The sequence below is a fragment of the Ranitomeya imitator genome, chromosome 1, assembly GCF_032444005.1.
Source record: "Ranitomeya imitator isolate aRanImi1 chromosome 1, aRanImi1.pri, whole genome shotgun sequence".
Lineage (NCBI taxonomy): Eukaryota > Metazoa > Chordata > Amphibia > Anura > Dendrobatidae > Ranitomeya > Ranitomeya imitator.
This window is the reverse complement of record NC_091282.1, coordinates 246,326,166-246,347,329: the sequence shown is the minus strand read 5'-3', so window position 1 is coordinate 246,347,329 and position 21,164 is coordinate 246,326,166. Positions and strand designations below refer to the sequence as shown.

General features: G+C 42.8%; 1 protein-coding gene across 1 annotated transcript in view; it reads right to left on the bottom strand.

The window, feature by feature from the left end:
* Window positions 1–319: 319 nt before the first annotated feature.
* Window positions 320–21,164, bottom strand: part of LOC138666898 (aldehyde dehydrogenase, mitochondrial-like) — a 129,831-nt gene continuing 108,986 nt past the window's right edge. The window contains exons 10-13 of the mRNA XM_069755080.1: window positions 14,235–14,399; window positions 4,269–4,426; window positions 1,052–1,166; window positions 320–908 (exon numbers count right to left, since the gene is read on the bottom strand). Coding sequence (XP_069611181.1) covers window positions 876–908; window positions 1,052–1,166; window positions 4,269–4,426; window positions 14,235–14,399 — 471 coding nt within the window. The 3' untranslated portion in view covers window positions 320–875. The remainder of the gene's footprint in view (window positions 909–1,051; window positions 1,167–4,268; window positions 4,427–14,234; window positions 14,400–21,164) is intronic.

Below are 21,164 nucleotides of genomic sequence, written 5' to 3'. Positions count from 1 at the left end.
GTAAAATTTGCAACAAAAATTGACATGCGGTTAATTAAATATCCATAAAACAAGTCAATTTACTCCATGGATATTTTGCAGAAATCCACTTTGCTGTCATCATGAGTTGTGGATGATCTGTTGTGTACATTAAAATCAGCAGCTAGATGTGAATGTTGTCTTAAGACAAATTCGACATACCAAAAACGGTCCAAAAAAATTAGCCTGACAGACCAGTCAGTCATACAGAAATACTGATAGCCGTTGTCTGAAACCTAGCAATTCCCTAAATCTAGTTTTGGACAAAAAGGATGATCAGTTAAAAGAAAAAACTGGATAATTACATTTCTGGTGAGTTTATTGTGACAATATTTGTGCTCATAATGAAGAGAATCACGAGACATTTATAAACGTAGACACGTGTCATAGTTATACTGAATACAAGAAGCCTAGAAACACCACCAGTGGAAGAGCACACCGAATCCTAAAGCCCCCATTAGAATAAGGTCGATCCAACCCACAGATATATCGTATAGTCATGTACAGGAGATGGAACAACTTATTGTCAGGGATAGTATCCGCTACAAGACCTGTGGTAATGACTCAACACAGGAGCGCAGGCCAAATGAGCGCTCCTGTGTATGGGAAAGCCAGCCGACAGCCATGTGTATGGGAGGCTGGTGGGATCCATTTTTTTTTTATTTTTATTTTTTAACCAAGACAGAACAGAAACTGAAGAACGTTTTTTTTTCCCATTTGTGTGAGCAAAATGAAAAGACTGAAAGGTTTTATGCAATAAATGCTTCACTGGCTTGAAAAAAAAAAAAAAACCCAAAACAAAACAGCTTAGTCAACTTCAAATTTCTAGATGATGCCAATCATGTGCCATCAACATTTTACGAGTTCTTCTGAGGAATTTTAATGGTCACCTGTGAAAACATGAAGATAAGTTGGACGTTGTATGAATCAGATTAGAAATCATTATATATAACAATGTAAACTTCATTTCAAAATGGTATCAGAAAAGGTCGTATTACTGCAAAAGCAGCCACACGGCACTTGTAGGACTTACATTTTTCACTTCTGTGTAGGCCTCCAAGCCATACTCCCCAAGCTCTCTTCCTATGCCCGAAGCTTTATAACCTCCAAATGGTGCTTGAGTGCCAACAACACTATAGCAGTTGACCCTGAAAAACACAATAAAAGAAAACCCACAAAACAGCTTAACTTACATGGACAGCAGAAAATCTAGGCAGAGCTGTGAAATCGGTGGTTTTTACAGTTACAAATTTAATCTATGGCAGGTCCATTTCATGGTAGAGTTTTTCTATGGTGCAAATGTTTAAATTTGGAGCATGTCAATTACTGTTGCAGATTGGCTGAGTTCAATGAGTAAATCAAAATTTATTAACAAAAACCCCAATTGTCATTGAAGTGTTACTTCCACAATATCATAGTGGCCTAAAAATCCTAAAATAAACTTGACAAATGCAGTCAATTTCCAAAAGCCTTCACTGCTCCAGAAATTGCCCCTTGAATATGTGTGTGACAGAGGCTTTTCCCTAATTGGTTAGGCCCTGTATTTTCTTTTTTTGTTTAATGACCGGTCACACATGCTTAGTAGATACCTGCTATTCTTCTACAAGTCTCACATATGGTACACATGTCGCACGATCCTCACTGCAAAGGGAGGACCTTTAATTTATCACTAATTATGAATAGTTACCGTATTTCAATAAACTAGTATTTCCATAATGCGTTCTCACGTCAGTTCTGCCTGATGCCAATGGCAGATAACAGTGTACATTGGAGGAATAACTAATGTTATCTTTGAGAGTGCATGGAGCCTGGAGAAGACGTTGAGACTTGTGGGAAATGTAGCTTACAGTGGTCACATGGTCATCTCTGAAGGACCACCCAATCACAATGCAGAGACACGCAGTTATGGAGAAGTTAGAGGCAGAAAAAGGAGTAAGAATATAGCCAATGATTACCTGAAAGCTGGAGGCATGGGCTGGGTTACTTTAAAGCAGTGGTCCCCAACCTTTCTGATCTTGAGAGACATGCAGCTCCTGCCCCACTCACTTCAGAATAGGAGAGCTTATTACTTTTTGAACTGAGCATACATTTTTAATAACTGTAACTTACAAAACCATTTATTTCCACTTTTTCTGCTTAGTTAAATGTATTCTTTATGGTGGCACAACCCCATTATTATGTGTAATAATTAGTGATGAGCGAATATACTCGTTACTCGAGATTTCCCGAGCACGCTCGGGTGTCCTCCGAGTATTTTTTAGTGCTTGGAGATTTAGTTTTCATCGCCTCAGCTGAATGATTTACAGCTATTAGCCAGGCTGAGTACATGTGGGGATTGCCTGGTTGCTAGGGAATCCCCACATGTAATCAAGCAGACTAGTAGCTGTAAATCATCCAGCTGCTGGTGTCCTCCGAGTATTTTTTAGTGCTTGGAGATTTAGTTTTCATCGCCTCAGCTGAATGATTTACAGCTATTAGCCAGGCTGAGTACATGTGGGGGTTGCCTGGTTGCTAGGGAATCCCCACATGTAATCAAGCAGGCTAGTAGCTGTAAATCATCCAGCTGCTGTGAAGAAAAGTAAATCTCCGAGCACTAAAAAATACTCGGAGGACACCCGAGCGTGCCCGAGAAATCTCAAGTAACGAGTATATTCGCTCATCACTAGTAATAATCAGAAATGACAAGGAAAAATTACTGAACAAGCTTATTGAAATGTAATACTTTGCAAAAAAGCCTTTGTTGGTGATGACAGCTTCAACATACTTCCTGTATTAAGAAACTAGTCGCATGCATTGCTCTGGTGCGATTTTGGCCCATTCTTCCAAACACTCTTCAAATCCTTAAGGTCCTATGGGCTTCTGTGTACTCTGAGCAATAGTTACTTACATACATTTTCTATTGGATTCAGGTCAGGTGATTGGTTTCAGAGAGAGAGAAAATAAAAGTTGCTTGCTCGTATAATGGCCCAGCCAATTGAGAGTTTCCTTGGCTGTGTGTTTGGAATCATTGTCTTGCTGAAGAATGGCTCAGTGTACATTTGTCCATTCATTCTTCCTTCAATTATATAAAGTTTGCCAATGCCATATGCTGGAAAACAGCCCCCACACCATGATGTTCACACATCCAAACTTCACTGTTGGTATGGTGGTTTTGGGGTGATATGCAGTGCCTTTTGGCCTCCAAACATTGTGTGTTATGGCAGACTGAGTTCAATTTTGTTCTCATCTGACCAGACTATGTTCTCCCAATATTTCACAGGCTTGTCTAAAAGTTGTTGAGCATACTTTAAATGCACATGAACATGCTTTTTGTTCAGCAATAGAGTCTTGTGTGGTGAGTACGGTTGAGTGAATTTGCTGGGGTCCCTGCTTATTCGGCAAGCTATAGCGCCCAACAAACAGGATCTCCATGCATGTGTCTTGCCTGTCACACAGCTGCGACACATGCAGCTGCGGAGCCGAACAGCTGATCAGCCGGCGCAATCCAGGAAGCCGGGTTCCCTCTGCAGCTTATTCGGTAAGCGTTATAGCTTGTCGAATAAGCAGGGCCCGAGCAAATTTGCTCAACTCTAGTGGTGAGCATGAATTCAGGCCATGGAGGTAGAATGCATTACTTAGGTACCATTGTTTCAAAGAAAAACTATGCTACTAATTACAGGTCTTTCTCCAGCTCTTCACAGGTGGTCTTTGACAACTCTTTAGATATTCCTTTACACTTCTGTCTGAAATCTTGCGGTGAGCACCTGGTCGTGCCCAGTTTATAGTGAAATTATGCTATTTGCATTTTTTTTTTTTAAACACAAAGTGGGGCCCTGGACAATACTTGAAAGTGGGGTCCCAAATGCTAACATATTGCACCATCACACATTTTGATTGTATTTACATGTGTTGAGTTGAGGCCGTTAAACGATCGTAAATCGACAATATTAAAGTCACTCTTCGCTTGTTTCCCAGCCTCTTTACTCCAGCTGAAGAATGATGGGCAAAGAACGAAAACTAGTAGATCAATGTGTCCCCACCTAGTTTCACGTTATATCAAAAGCATATCTGCAGTTTTCACCGGGCGATGCACTGCTGAGAAAAATATTTTTTTTCCAGCATAAACAATGCAAATCACTCAGATTGATTGAAAATCAGAAACCATAAGTTAAAGGGCATTAATTGAGGAATGGTTGGTGCATTGGTTCCCCAATATAAGGAGAAATAAGTAAAACCATTTTATGAGTTTTTGTTTTGCAAATTAAACTTACCAAACTGTTCCTGCCCGCAGTGCTTGAGAGACATAATTAGCTTTATCCATATCTTTTGTGAACACAGCCGCAGCCAAACCATACATTGAGTTGTTTGCCCGCTCAATAACATCTTCAATGGACTTAAATTTTAAGATTTGCATTACTGGTCCAAAAATCTGAGGGAAAAAAAAGTTACATAGACAAGTTTTACCGGCATGGGGAGACTTTATAATATAAATAATCATACACTATATAAAAAGATAAACATTAAACATGCATGTATTTCTCAATATCTGACATGAAATCAGAATAAAACTTTCCTGTTTTAGGTTAATTAGGATTACTATAATTATTAATATTTTCCAAATGCCAGAATAATGGGAGAGAGAATGTTTTAAGGCATTTTTATTACTTACTATTGACACAATCTTACCAGCTTCCACCAATATCTTCACAACGTCTTTTGCTTTTGTCCTTTGGTTGATATGCAAATGTCAGACTAAAGCACGTTCATGTCTGGGACACAGAACCTGTCCCCTTCCTGAGCGGTATGGCTGGACATTCCCATCTTGTTTGTACTTGCGTATAATTGTTTATACAGATGAACGAGGCACCTTTAGGTATCTTGAAATTGTACCCAAGGATGAGCCAGTCTTGCGCAAATCCACAATTATCTCCCTTATATCTTAGCTGATTTCTTTAGACTTTCCCATGATGCTACACAAAGAATCACTTCGTTTCAGGTGTGCATTAAAATACATCATCAGGTGTGTCTCTAATTAACTCAAATGTTGCAAAAAAAACAGAAGCTTCCAAACACATGACATTATTATATGGGTAGTTCAGAATTGTTTAACCCCTTCATGACCGGAGGTATTTTCGTTTTGGCGTTTTCGATTTTTGCTCCTTTTCTTGCCAGAGCCATAACTTTTTTATTTTTGGGTCAATATGGCCGTGTGAGGGCTTGCTTTTTGCGGGGCGAGTTGTACTTTTGAACAACACCATTTGTTTTAACATATTGTGTACTGGAAAACGGGAAAAAAATTCAAAGTGCGGTGAAATTTAAAAAAAGAGTGCAATCCCACAGTTCTTTGTTTTGCTTTTTTACTATGTTGACTAAATGCCAAAATTGACCTGCCGTTCTGATTCTCCGGATCATTATGAGTTCATAGACACCAAATATATATAGACTCTTTTTCATCTAAATGGTGAAAAAAAAATTCCAAACTTTGTAAAAAAAAAAAAAAAATTGTGCCATTTTCCGATACCCGTAGTGTCTCCATTTTTTATGATCTCGGTTTGGGTGGGGGCATAATTTTTGTGCGCCGAGCTGTTGTTTTTAATTATATCATTTTGGTGCAGATACGATCTCTTGATCGCCCGTTGTTGGATTTAAATGCAATGTCGCTGCGATTAATAAAACGTAATTCTGGCGTTTTGACTTTTTTTCTTGCTACGCCGTTTAGAGATCAGGTAATTTTTTTTTTATTAATCTGGCGATTATGTACCAAATATATGTATGTTTGATTTTTTTTTATCCTTTTATTTTGAATGGGGCGAAAGGGGAGTGATTTGAACTTTTATATTTTTTATATATTTTTTTTTTGTTTCAATAATTTTTATTTAAAGAATAATACAAAGGTCTCCCAACATGGGAGTTTTGAAAGTACAACAAGGGACCGCTCTTACATCATTAGAATCATAGTATAACCAATATAATGGACCCTTGCACACATTCATATGAGACAAGACAAAGACAAGACAGAGACAAAAGGGAAAGTGGGTTAGGACATGAATCATAAAAATCCACTTTACAGTATTTTTTTTTCTCACAATAGTACACTTTAGGTCAACACCGACAGAGATCAGTTTTTAGGTCACAACTCACAGTGTGGGAGAGACAAAGAGATAAGAAAAAGAAAAAAAAAAAAAAGAACCCACATACTTCTATATATCGCCAGATAGTTATCTAGTGATCTCCCGTCCACACCTCACGGAGAGAGCGTAAGGGCAAGCGTCAGCTGATCCCCAGGGCTCAAATCCAGCCACGGGGACTATACATTGAAAAGGAGTTCCAATCATCAGTTCTCGTAGCCTGGATGCGCTCGTACATCATAATAGTGTTCATTCTGGTCCTGACTTGGGGCATTGAAAGCGACGGAGTCCTCCACTTTGATGCTATGTGTATTTTAGCCGCCATGCCCAACAAGATCACCAGTCTAAAAAGTCTTTTGGATACTCCTTGTGGTTTTAATCCAAGTAAAAATGTCCGTGGGTCCAATGGTATCTCTCTTCCAGCTATCCCATCGATCAAAAGCTTCACCTCCCACCAGAGACCTGCCACCACCGGTCATGTCCACCATATGTGTCTCATGTCTCCAGGTGTATCGCAACCCCTAAAACACTTGTCTGAAATCTGAGGATAAATGGCATGGAGTCTCGTGGGTACTTGGTAAGTCCTATGAACGACTCTGAGAGAAGATTCAACCATGGATACCTGATGAGAGCCCTTTGATAAAGTGTCACAAGAGCGCCACCACTCCTCCAATGATATTTCGAACCCCAGATCTTCCTCCCATTGACGCATGAATCTAAGTTTTTCCTCCCCTTGTGTTGTAGCAAAGGAAGAATACAACAGGGATATTACCCCCTTCCCAAGGGATCACCTGAGCATTTTTGTTCAAATCCTGTTAGTCTAAAAGGGTTTCTGCCCGGTACACTTCTCCTAACAAAATCAAGGATTTGGTTCATGCGGAACGTTTCTCTAACTGGGGGTTCATGTTTTTGGATAAATTCCTGTCTAGTTAAGGCGATATTAAACGGGGAGCAGAGGTGTTTAATTGTGATTAGGCCTTTCAGGATCCACCAGGAGAAGGGTTGAGGGTCAAGACCTGGGGGAAACACTGGATTATGAAATAGCGAATTTAACGGTGTGTCCTTAGACTGCAATTTGTTCTTGAATCTCTCTTTCCTCCAGAGAAGCAAAGACTGCGCTGCAAAGGGTGCTGTAGTAGTGATTTGTTTTGGTAGTTTCGCTTCAGTCCATAATAGACCTGATAGAGAGTATGGTTTTAGTAGAAATGACTCCAGGTGGACCCATCTAGGCCTGTCTATTGATGAGCAAATTCTGGTCAGTTGGGCAATCTGGGCGGATTTAAAATAGTTAGCGAAGTTAGGTAAAGAAAATCCTCCCTTCTTCCTGTGCAGGAACATTATTTTTTGTATATTTTTTATATTTTTAACCCCTTTCTACCATCGGACGGAATAGTACGTCCGATGGCAGAACCCCCGCCGGAGCCCGCTTCAGGGCTGGGACATGTCAGCTGTTTTGAACAGCTGACATGTGCCCGCCATAATCGCAATCCGCCAGCACCTATTAACTAGTTAAATGCCGCTGACAAACTGACAGCGGCATTTAACAAGCGCTTCCGGCTGGAAATGCATGCACGGGTGACCCCATCACATGATCGGGGTCATCGGTGCGTTAGCATAACAAGAGGTCTCCTGCAGACCTCTATGGTGGTTGATGCCAGATTGCTGTGAGCGCCACCCTGTGGTCAGCGCTCTTAGCAATTTATATTATATATTTATATAGCACCATTAATTCCATGGTGCTGTACATGAGAAGGGGTTACATCAAAATACAAATATCACTTACAGTAAACAAACTAACAATGACAGACTGATACAGAGGGAAGAGGACCATGACCTTGTGGGCTTACATTCTACAGGATTATGGGGAAGGAGACAGTAGGTCGGGGGTTGCGGTAGCTCCGATGGTGTGGAGGTGGCTGTGTAGTCATTATAGGTTGTAAGCTTTCTTGAAGAGGTGGGTTTTCAGGTTTCTTTTGAGGGATCCAAATGTGGTGGATAACCGGATGTGTTGGGGTGAGGAGCGAATAAGCGTGGAAGAGAGAAGGAGGTCTTGGGGAGGACCGAAGATTACATGAGGGAAGATATTGAGAGATTAGTTTGGAAATATACGAAGGCGAAACGTTATGGATGGCTTTTTAGGTCAGTGTTAGTAGTTTAAACTGGATACACTGGGAAATTGGGAATCAGTGAAGGAATTTGCAAAGAGGGGAAGCAGGAGTGTAGCGAGGAGAGAGATTAATTAGTCGGGCAGCAGAGTTAAGGACGGACTGGAGGGGTACGAGAGTGTTAGAAGGTAGGCCACAGAGGAGTTTCTTGCAGTAGTCAAGGCGGGAGATGATTAAGGCATGCACAAGCATTTTGGTAGAGTGAAGGTTGAGGAAAGGACGGATTCTAGAAATATTTTTGAGCTGGAGGCGACAGGAGGTGGCGAGAGCTTGGATGTGTGGTTTGAAGGACAGGGCAGAATCAAGGGTTACTCAGAGGCAGCGGATTTCGGGGACAGGAGAATGTGTGGTTTCATTTATTTTGACAGATCGTTCAGGTAGGGAAGATATATACGAGATGGAGGAAAGATAATTAGTTCAGATTTGTCCACATTGAGTTTGAGGAAGCGAGAGGAGAAGAAGGAGGATATAGCTGATAGACACTCTGGGATTCTGGAGAGCAGAGAGGTGACATCTGGGCCAGAGAGGTAGATCTGAGTGTCAGCAGCATATAGAAGGTACTGGAAGCCATAGGACTTTTTGAGTTGTTCCAGACCAAGTGTATAGATTGACAAGAGTAAGGGTCCTAGGACAGAACCTTGAGGGACACCAACAGAGAGGCGGCGAGATGAAGAGGTAGTATGGGAGTAGGAAACGCTAAATGTGCGGTTGGTAAGGTATGAGGAGATCCAAGATAGGGAAAGATCTTTGACACCGAAGGAAGAGAGGATCTGTAGTAGGAGGCAGTGGTCAACTGTGTCAAAGGAAAAGGACAGGTCTAGAAGGAGGAGTATAGAGAATTGTCTGTTAGCTTTGGCTGTAAGTAGGTCGTTAGTAATTTTGGTCAGGGCAGTCTCAGTGGAATGGTGGGTTAGATGCAAAGTGAGAGGAAAGTTCAGCATGAACGTGCTGCTCAAGGAGTTTGGAAGCAAATGGGAGCAAAGATATGGGGCGATAGCTGGACATGGCGCTCGGGTCAAAGGATGGCTTTTTAAGGATAGGCGTGATTGTGGCATGTTTGAAAGCAGAGGGGAAGGTACCAGAAGTTAGTGATATGGGTTAGGGATGGGATTAGTGTGGTGGTGAGGTTGGTTGGTGGTGAGGTTGGGGAGGTGAGATGGGATGGGGTCAAGCGCACAAGTGGTGAGATGTGATTTGGAGAGAAGATTACAAACTCGCCTTCAGTGATTTTGGAGAGGGAAGTTATGGGGTTAGGGCACTGGTCTGGTAAACAAAGAGGTTGTAGTGGTTTGACAACAAAGGCTTGCCTTGTTTAATCTATCTTATTTTTGAAGTGCATGGCAAAGTCCTCGGCAACGATTAGGGAATTTGGAGGGGGCAGTAGTGGGCGGAGAAGGAAGTTAAAAGTGTTGAACAACTGTTGAGGGTTGTGGGATAAAGAAGATATGAGGAATGTAAAATAGGCCTGTTTAGCAGATGTGAGAGCCGATTTGAATGCGAGTGTTGCTTGTTTGAGTGCAGTGAAATCATCTTGCGAATGCGTTTTCTTCCAACGCCTTTCTGCAATTTTGGATACTTGCCGTAGCTTTTTAGTGATGTTATTGTGCAGGATTGTACAAATCCCTAGTTAGACCGCACATGGAGTACTGTGTCCAGTTTTGGGCACCAGTGCTCAGGAAGGATATAATGGAACTAGAGAGAGTACAAAGGAGGGCAACAAAATTAATAAAGGGGATGGGAGAACTACAATACCCAGATAGATTAGCGAAATTAGGATTATTTAGTCTAGAAAAAAGACGACTGAGGGGCGATCTAATAACCATGTATAAGTATATAAGGGGACAATACAAATATCTCGCTGAGGATCTGTTTATACCAAGGAAGGTGACGGGCACAAGGGGGCATTCTTTGCGTCTGGAGGAGAGAAGGTTTTTCCACCAACATAGAAGAGGATTCTTTACTGTTAGGGCAGTGAGAATCTGGAATTGCTTGCCTGAGGAGGTGGTGATGGCGAACTCAGTCGAGGGGTTCAAGAGAGGCCTGGATGTCTTCCTGGAGCAGAACAATATTGTATCATACAATTATTAGGTTCTGTAGAAGGACGTAGATCTGGGTATTTATTATGATGGAATATAGGCTGAACTGGATGGACAAATGTCTTTTTTCGGCCTTACTAACTATGTTACTATGTTACTATGATTGTCTATTGATTCATCGCACTCTGCTATGCATGACAGGGGCGACCGAGTCAATGGCTGATATAAGAGTGGCATTGTAGAAACTAGTGGCAGTGTCTGTGTCGTGGAGTGAAGATATGGATGCCAGTGGTAGGATAGAGTCAGAGAGTGTGTGGGTGTCAAGGTGTGTGAGGTTTCTGCGGGGGTGTGCATGTTGCTGGACATGGGTGACAGGTGAGGAGGACAGGGATGAGAAAGTGATTAGATGGTGGTCGGATAGAAGGGAGGTTGTGAAGTTAGATAGGGAGCATAGACAGGTGAAGACCAGGTCTAATGTATGTCCATCTGTGTGGTTTGCTGAGGAGGACCACTGAGTAAGTCCAAAAGATGAAGTAAGGGACAGGAGTTTGGAGGCTGCTGACTGGTGGGTGTCAGTGGGGATGTTGAAGTCACCCATTATGACAGTGGTTAGTCGCACCTTCTGTTTACTTCTGGCTCATTTCTGGCATATTTCAGCTTTATCCTATTAGAGCAATCCTTATAGAGACAGACCTGTGACTCAATTTATAACAAGCTAAGTGCACATGAAATAGGCCAGGTGTGATGAGGAGGGAGGGACAGCAGGGAGACTGATCACAGACACAGGAGGAAATTAATTAGAAGTCAGAAGCAAAACTATAAACAGGAAATAGTCAAATCCAAATGGACAGAAAGCCAACTGTGTGTTGGCATCAAGGAATTAGGGTGAGAAAACATGCAGGGGAAAAACCCCACAAAAACAGTAACAACAGACAGATACAAGGTGAGTGGAGTCAGAAAAGATGAGTGATACAATGCTATAATTCTTCTACAAAGAGGCGATCTGAGCGAGGGGAGCGAAAAAGGAAAAGGGGAGCGAAAAACGAAAACGCAAAACCGAAAAAAGCTCTGGGGGTTAAGTTATAAACTTGTTTTGTTTTTTTTTAACTTTTGGCATGCTTCAATAGTCTCCACCATGGGAGACTAGAAGCTGCCATAACCCGATTGGCTCTGCTACATACATATTGCCTGTATGTAGCAGAATTACTCACTTGCTATGAACGCCGACAACCGGGCGGCACTCAGAGCAAGCCAGCAGTGACAACCACATAGGTCTGCAGGAGACCTCTGGTTGTCATGCCAAACCATCGGTGACCCGCGATCACGTGATAGGGGTCAGTGATGGGTGGATTTCCGATGCACTTCCGGGAAGGGTGTGTTAAATGCCGCTGTCAAGAGATTGACAGAGGCATTTAACGGGTTAATAGCCGCTGGTAGATTGCAATTCCACACGTGGCTGTTCTGAGCACGTCAGCTGTTTAAAACAGCTGACATGTGCTTGAAAAGATGTGGGCTCACCAACGGAGCGCACATCAAAGGGAGGGTGTTAGACATCGGCGTATTATTACGCCTGATGTCGGAAAGGGGGTTAAAAGCATGGTAATTTTAGTGTATGTAAACTTTTGACTTTGCAGTAAGTAATAAAAATGCCTTAAAACATTCTCGCTCTCACACTATTCTGCCATTTGGCAAATAATTATTGTAATCCTAAAATTGACCTAAAACGGGAAAGGTTTATTCTGATTTCATGTCAGATATTGAGAAAAACATGCATATGTGTCTTTTTATATAGTATGTAAACTTTTGGATAACATACAGTGGGGCAAAAAAGTATTTAGTCAGTCAGCAATAGTGCAAGTTCCACCACTTAAAAAGATGAGAGGCGTCTGTAATTTACATCATAGGTAGACCTCAACTATGGGAGACAAACTGAGAAAAAAAAATCCAGAAAATCACATTGTCTTTTTTTAACATTTTATTTGCATATTATGGCGGAAAATAAGTATTTGGTCAGAAACAAAATTTCATCTCAATACTTTGTAATATATCCTTTGTTGGCAATGACAGAGGTCAAACGTTTTCTGTAAGTCTTCACAAGGTTGCCACACACTGTTGTTGGTATGTTGGCCCATTCCTCCATGCAGATCTCCTCTAGAGCAGTGATGTTTTTGGCTTTTCGCTTGGCAACACGGACTTTCAACTCCCTCCAAAGGTTTTCTATAGGGTTGAGATCTGGAGACTGGCTAGGCCACTCCAGGACCTTGAAATGCTTCCTACGAAGCCACTCCTTCGTTGCCCTGGCGGTGTGCTTTGGATCATTGTCATGTTGAAAGACCCAGCCACGTTTCATCTTCAATGCCCATGCTGATGGAAGGAGGTTTGCACTCAAAATCTCACGATACATGGCCCCATTCATTCTTTCATGTACCTGGATCAGTCGTCCTGGCCCCTTTGCAGAGAAACAGCCCCAAAGCATGATGTTTCCACCACCATGCTTTACAGTAGGTATGGTGTTTGATGGATGCAACTCAGTATTCTTTTTCCTCCAAACATGACAAGTTGTGTTTCTACCAAACAGTTCCAGTTTGGTTTCATCAGACCATAGGACATTCTCCCAAAACTCCTCTGGATCATCCAAATGCTCTCAAGCAAACTTCAGACGGGCCCAGACATGTACTGGCTTAAGCAGTGGGACACGTCTGGCACTGCAGGATCTGAGTCCATGGTGGCGTAGTGTGTTACTTATGGTAGGCCTTGTTACATTGATCCCAGCTCTCTGCAGTTCATTCACTAGGTCCCCCCGCGTGGTTCTGGGATTTTTGCTCACCGTTCTTCTGATCATTCTGACCCCACGGGGTGGAATTTTGCGTGGAGCCCCAGATCGAGGGAGATTATCAGTGGTCTTGTATGTCTTCCATTTTCTAATTATTGCTCCCACTGTTGATTTCTTCACTCCAAGCTGGTTGGCTATTGCAGATTCAGTCTTCCCAGCCTGGTGCAGGGCTACAATTTTGTTTCTGGTGTCCTTTGACAGCTCTTTGGTCTTCACCATAGTGGAGTTTGGAGTCAGACTGTTTGAGGGTGTGCACAGGTGTCTTTTTATACTGATAACAAGTTTAAACAGGTGCCATTACTACAGGTAATGAGTGGAGGAAAGAGGAGACTCCTTAAAGAAGAAGTTACAGGTCTGTGAGAGCCAGAAATCTTGATTGTTTGTTTCTGACCAAATACTTATTTTCCACCATAATATGCAATTAAAATGTTAAAAAAACAGACAATGTGATTTTCTGGATTTTTTTTTCTCAGTTTGTCTCCCATAGTTGAGGTCTACCTATGATGTAAATTACAGACGCCTCTCATCTTTTTAAGTGGTGGAACTTGCACTATTGCTGACTGACTAAATACTTTTTTGCCCCACTGTATATTATCTCTCCTACCTTTGTGGGCAGCTTTATTTTACTTACATTTAGAAATTAAGACCATTTTATATACATGCCTAGCCGATACTCTGCACAGGGCTCCATCACAGCTTTATTTATTTAGTGCTAAGGAGAGGATTGGGCCCAGTCTTGAGAAGTAAATGGAAGCAATAGCTTACAGACCAAGTGCTGATCCAGACATTGGCACTAAACATATGGCTGTAAAAATTGGTATGTAAAGAGCCTAAACTCATTGAATGCATGAAATATTCTGTAAAAAAAATAGATAAAAATACATAAACCAAAATAATTCCTACCCCATCAAGTTTTCAATATGATCTTTTTAGTAAAGTTCAGAAACCTTTGTATGATTGGCTAAGGCAAATTTACAAAATAAATAAATAATCTGACAAATGGACACCTAGAATTACCACCCAGATACAGAAACCAGTTTTACTGATCTAAAGAAATAAATCAGAAGAACTTTACCTCTTCTCTAGCAATGGCCATATTATCAGACACCTCTCCAAAAACTGTGGGTTGAATAAAGTACCCACGGTCTGCAGCAGGGTTCCCACCACACAGCAACTTGGCACCTTCTTGTTTTCCAGATTTGATGTAGCCCAAGATCTTTTTGAACTGCTCCTCATCCACCTGAAATGTAAAATTATTTCCACAGAAAATTAAGAAACTATTTTTTTTTTAGCAGAGGATTAAAAAAAAAAGGGATATTTGTGATATAGTGAGGGTATAGAAGCCGAGACCTAGGAACTTCTAGGGTGCCAATTATAACCCTCTTGTCCGTAATCGGTTTCTCCCTACCTGACCCCAGGGGTTGGCACCCTCATTCTAATACACATAATTGTGCCTCCACCCCCCATCGTCTGACCATGCTATAGTCCCCAATCGGCCCTGCACATCATCAGTTACCACTATAAAAAAACAAACAAACAAATAAAGAAACAAAATAGAGTACACAAGGATATGCGTTATCCACTTATTATATACCTCATCCACAGTGGTGGATGACCGCAGAATAATTTTCATGATGAAGAAAAACCCCTCTCAACATTCACCAACTGAAGAACACTCTCCAGGAGGTAGATGTTTCGATATCTAAGTCTACCATATAGTGGATGCTTTCCTGAAACGGAAAGTACTTGCAAGCAGCATAATACAAAGAATAGCAGGTTTACCTGCTATTCTTTGTATTATGCTACTTGCAAGTACTTTCCGTTTCAGGAAAGCATCCACTATGTATTTCCTTTAAGTAGAGGGCTTTTCGGTCTCTTTCGTCCCGCTACATTTAGCCCAACTTGGGTCTCTCCCTAACGTGGCTAGCATATATGTAAGTCTACCATAAAGAGAAGACTTCATAAGAGCAAATACAGAGGGTTCACCACAAGGTGCAAACCACTAAATAGCCTTAAAAATAGAAAGGCAAGAAAGAAGCCAGTCCAGTCCAGAAAAGCATTCTTAGTACAGCTGAAACCAAGACCAATCTGTAATGATGGGAAGAGGGAAGTATGGAGAAGGATTTGAATGGCTCATGATCCTAAGCACACCACATCCTCTGTAAAACATGATGGAGGCCGTGAGATGCATGGGCATGCATGGCTTCCAATGACACTGGGTCACTAGTGTTTATTGAGGATTCTGAAGTGTACAGGGTTATACTTTCTGCTCAACAGAATGCAGCAAGGTTAATTGGACGGCTCTTCACAGTACATATGCAATAGCCGAGTCAATCACCAGATCTCTACACCATAGAACATGCATTTCACTTACTTAAAGGGAATCTGTCACCAGGTTTGATGGCTAGGAAAAAAGGCCACCACTTTCAGGCATAATATACAGCATTCTATAATGCTGTATATATGCCCCCAACCCAACCTGTAAGACTAGAAAAGCCGGATTACTTACCGGTAATGAGAGAGGGACCCGCCCATAGGAACAGGAAACCTACAGAGATAAAAAGGGCGGTCCCCCTCTCCTCAATTGTTTTTCAGAGTACGAGAGGAACCGCCGTTGTAAATTTAATATTTGTACATAATTTGTTACATAATCTGTCATATTCACCCTTGAGGAAATATTATTGTACATATAAATAGCTATATACAGTATATAGCTAACTAGGGTGGGAAGTGAGAGGGTGCTGTCGTGGACTCCTTAAAAGAGCATTACCGGTAAGTAATCCAGCTTTTTACCCTTCGCCACGACAGCATCCACTTTGAGAGACTTACAGAGAACCTTCAACTGGGTAGGATCACTGTGCTGAGGACAGCTCTCCCAAAAGCCAAGTCAGATGAAGAAGATAGGTCAAGCCTATAATGTTTATAAAAAGTCGAGGGTGTCTACCAAGTTGCGGCCTTACATATGAGCTCAATGGAGATGTCTGCTTTCTCTGCCCAAGAGGATGATACCATCATGGGCGACTTCAACATCCCCATTGACACTTCCCTCTCAGCTGCCACTAAACTTCTATCCCTCACTTCCTCCTTTGGCCTTACTCAATGGTCTTCTACAGCCACCCACAAAGATGGTCACACACTGGACCTCATTCTCACCCGCCTCTGCTCCCTATCTAACCTCTCAAACTCACCTCTTCCTCTTTCTGACCACAACCTACTTACATTCTCTTCCCTTTCCACTCCTTGTCTACAACCCCCACCCCACAAACTCTCACACCCTCGCAGAAATCTTAAACACCTAGATCTTCACTCACTCTCTGAATCCCTCCTCCCTCTCACAGACATAAGCTCCCTACACAATGCGGATGATGCTGCCGCTCTATATAACACCACAATAGCTGCAGCTTTGGAATCTCTTGCCCCTCTCACACATACCAAAGCTCGCAAAATCAACAGACAACCCTGGCACACCAGCATGACCAAAGAACTGAGGCGAGCTTCCAGAGCTGCTGAGCGCAGATGGAAAAGATCCCACTCCATCGAGCACTTCATCGCATTCAAACAGTCCCTCACTGCTTTTAAAACCACGCTCGCCACAGCAAAACAAACCTACTTCTCATCTCTCATATCCTCCCTGTCTCACAACCCCAAACAGTTATTCAACACCTTCAACTCTCTCCTCCGTCCCCCAGCACCTCCTCCCTCCCCACTCATCTCAGCTGAAGACTTTGCCTCATTTTTCAAGCAGAAAATTGAGAACATCAGAGACAATTTTAGTAAACAACCCCCAGAACCCTTCCTCCCAACTACCCAGCCCTCCACCTCCAAAACCAACTTCTCCACCATTACAGAAGATGGACTCTCCACTCTACTCTCAAGATCGCATCTCACCACCTGTGCACTTGACCCACTCCCATCCCAAACCTCACCACAGTCTTCATCCCAACCCTAACCCATCTCTTTAACCTATCACTAACAACTGGCATTTTCCCCTCAAGCTTTAAACATGCCTCAATCACACCTATCCTCAAAAAGCCCTCTCTTGACCCATCCTCTGCATCTAGTTATCGCCCTATATCACTTCTCCCCTTTGCCTCAAAACTACTGGAACAACATGTCCATCTTGAACTGTCCTCCCATCTATCTTCCTGCTCCTTCTTCGACCGCTTTCAATCAGGCTTCCGGTCACACCACTCCACTGAAACTGCCCTAACTAAGGTCACCAATGACCTATTAACTGCCAAGAGCAAGCGACACTACTCTGTCCTCCTCCTCCTGGACCTGTCCTCTGCCTTTGACACAGTGGACCATTCCCTGCTGCTGCAGACCCTCTCATCCCTTGGAATCACAGAATTGGCCCTATCCTGGATCTCATCATACCTAACTGACCGTACATTCAGCGTCTCCCACTCACACACCACCTCCTCACCTCGCCCCCTATCTGTCGGAGTCCCGCAAGGTTCAGTTCTAGGACCCCTGCTCTTCTCCATCTACACCTTTGGCCTGGGACAGCTCATAGAATCTCACGGCTTTCAGTATCATCTCTATGCTGACGACACACAGATCTACATCTCTGGACCAGATATCACCTCCCTACTAACCAGAATCCCTCAATGTCTGTCTGCTATTTCATCCTTCTTCTCCACTAGATTTCTAAAACTTAACATGGACAAAACAGAATTCATCATCTTTCCCCCATCTCACGCGACCTCCCCAACGAACCTATCCATTACAGTAAACGGCTGCCCACTCTCCCCAGTCCCACAAGCCCGCTGTCTTGGGGTAATCCTTGACACTGATCTCTCCTTTAAACCACATATCCAAACCCTTTCCACTTCCTGCCGCCTCCAACTCAAAAATATTTCACGGATCCGCACATTCCTAAACCAAGAATCTGCAAAGACCCTAGTCCATGCCCTCATCATCTCCCGCCTTGACTACTGTAACCTCTCCTGCTCTGTGGCCTCCCCTCTAACACTCTTGCACCCCTCCAATCTATTCTAAACTCTGCTGCCCGACTAATCCACCTGTCCCCCCGCTATTCCCCGGCCTCTCCCCTCTGTCAATCCCTGCACTGGCTCCCCATCACCCAGAGACTCCAGTACAAAAACCTAACCATGACATACAAAGCCATCCACAACCTGTCTCCTCCATACATCTGCGACCTCGTCTCCCGGTACTTTCCTGCACGCAACCTCCGATCCTCACAAGATCTCCTTCTCTACTCCCCTATTATCTCCTCTTCCCACAATCGCATACAAGATTTCTCTCGTACATCCCCCCTACTCTGGAATGCTCTACCACAACATATCAGACTCTCGCCTACCATCGAAACCTTCAAAAAGAACCTGAAGACCCACCTCTTCCGACAAGCCTACAACCTGCAGTAACCACCGATTGAGCAAACCGCTGCACAGCCAGCTCTACCCTCACCTACTGTATCCTCACCCATCCCTTGTAGATTGTGAGCCCTCGCGGGCAGGGTCCTCTCTCCTCCTGTACCAGTTGTGACTTGTATTGTTAAAGATTATTGTACTTGTTTTATTATGCATACCCCTCCTCACATGTAAAGCGCCATGGAATAAATGGCGCTATAATAATAAATAATAATAATAATAATAATAATAATAATGATACAGCCCGAGCTGAATGTGCATTCACTCCCTCTGAGGAGTCTTGCCTTTTGCAGAGTAGGCCAAACAGATGGTATCTCTAATCCATCGGGACAAGGTAGCCTTTGTGACCCCGTGACATTTTCTGTGGCCCTAAAAAGATATAAACAGAGCCCTACTCTGTCTCCAGGACTGGGTTCTCTATATGAAAACTCAAGACTGCTCTTCTCACATCCAACATATGTAGCTTCTTCTCCTCTGGACTTGTTCGGGTTGTCATAAAAGGAAGGAAGGAAAATCTCTTGCGATCTATGATAATTTGTTGCTACCTTCGGAAGATATGATGGATCTGGTTTGAGAACTACCCTATCCTGGTATGTCAATAGGAAAGGAGGGTCTACAGAGAGCTCCTGGATGTCTCCCACTCTTCTGGCAGATGTTAAGGCTATCAATAAGGCTACCTTATATGAAACGTTCTTTAGAGGAACAGACTGTAATGGCTAAAAAGGGGTTCAGTTAAGGCGTCGAGGACTAGATTCAAGTCCCAGCGTGGTAAACGCGGGATATGTACTGGGGTACTTCTTAAACATGCTTTAATGAACCTTGCTATCCAGCTGTCACCTGCTATGTCAGCACCATAAAGGGCTCCTAGAGCAGACACCTGAACTTTTAATGTATTAACTGAGAGTCCTAGTTCATGACCCTTTTGTAAGAACTCTAAGATGGTCTTAATTGGAACTGTGTTAGAGAGGGGTTTTGCATAATAGTTTAAAAACTTCCTCCATACTCTGCTATATATTATGGTTGTAGACCTTTTCCTACTTAGTAGCAGTGTATTAATCAAATCTTGGGAAAAGCCTCTTGATGTTAGTATTTGCCTCTCAAGTTCCACGCCGTCAAGTGAGGACCCATCACTTGTGGGTGATGGAAAGGACCTTGAGATAGTAGGTCTGGGATTGTTGTCAGTATCCAGGGATCGCAAACTGACATCGCTCGAAGGCATGAGAACCAAGTTCTCTTTGGCCAGAAGGGTGCTATTAGAATAACCCTCGCTCCTTCTCTTATTTTTTTGATCACGAATGGAATTAACATCATTGGCGGGAAGGCATATGCCAGGTCGAATTTCCAGGGAAATTGGAGCGAGTCTACCATGTCTGGATGGTCTGCTGTGTTTAGGGAGGTGAACATTTGCACCTGTCTGTTTTTTCTGGTCGCAAATAAATCTATTTGTGGAAGTCCTCATATCTCGACTATGTTCCTGAATATCTGAGCATTGAGAGTCCATTCTCCTTGGGGTAGCGTGTGGCGACTGAGGAAGTGGATTTTGAGTTTTCTACTCCTCTGATACGAAGAGCCGTGAGGGATAAGAGGTTGACTTCTGCTAAATCGAAGATATTTGTCGTTGAAGACATTAGACTTTCAGATCGCGTTCCGCCTTGATGATTTAAATATGCGACGACTGTCATATTGTCCGATGGGCTGGGGAAGGAAACAATTCAAAGCAAGATTAACTGCATTTAGTTCCTTCCAATTGGAGGACTGCTGCCTTTCAACAGTGTTCCAGTGGATCTGAGATAAATCCTAACCTAAATGGGCCCCCCACCCTTCTGGGCTAGCGTCAGTGTTAATTATTTTAGAGGGTTTTATCGTCCATGGGACCCCCCTAGACAAATGGTTTTTATCTAACCACCAAGACAAAGAATTAAGCACCTCTTTAGAAAGGGTGACCTTAGCATTCAACCGTCCGTGACAATGGAATTGCGCAAATAGGATCTCATTTTGTAAGGTCCTAGTGTGATATTGGGCCCATTGAAATGCAGGGATGCAGGAGGTGAGTGAGCCTAAGAGAGACATGGCGTCCCTTAGTGACGTTTGAGGATTAGATCTCACCATATTAACTTTCGAGATTATGGTCAATTTCTTGGATTCTGGTAAGAGACATCTCTGACTTCCAGAGTCCAAGTGTAGTCCCAGGAAGAACTGGAGGGTTTCTGGAAGAAGTCTGGATTTCTCGTAGTTCACAATCCATCCTAAAGCCTGTAAAGATGAAATGGTATTAGCTAAGCGCTCTTTACACTGTGAGGCAGATTTTCCTATTATTAAAAAATCATCCAGGTAGGGTACAATCAGTGTATCCTGTTGTCGTAGATAAGCCATCAACTCGAGCATAACTTTTGTGAAAACATGAGGACCCATCGAAAGGCCGAACGGCATTGCTGTAAATTGGAAATGACGGATTTGGCCTCCTAGGTTGACTGCCAATCTGAGGTATTGTGGGTGTTCTGTGTGAATAGGAAGATGGTAGTAGGCATCCCTCAGGTCTAAACCGGCCATAAAACATCTAGGAAAAAAAAGTTTGATGGTAGGTCTGATTGATTCCATCTTAAAGGTGCGTC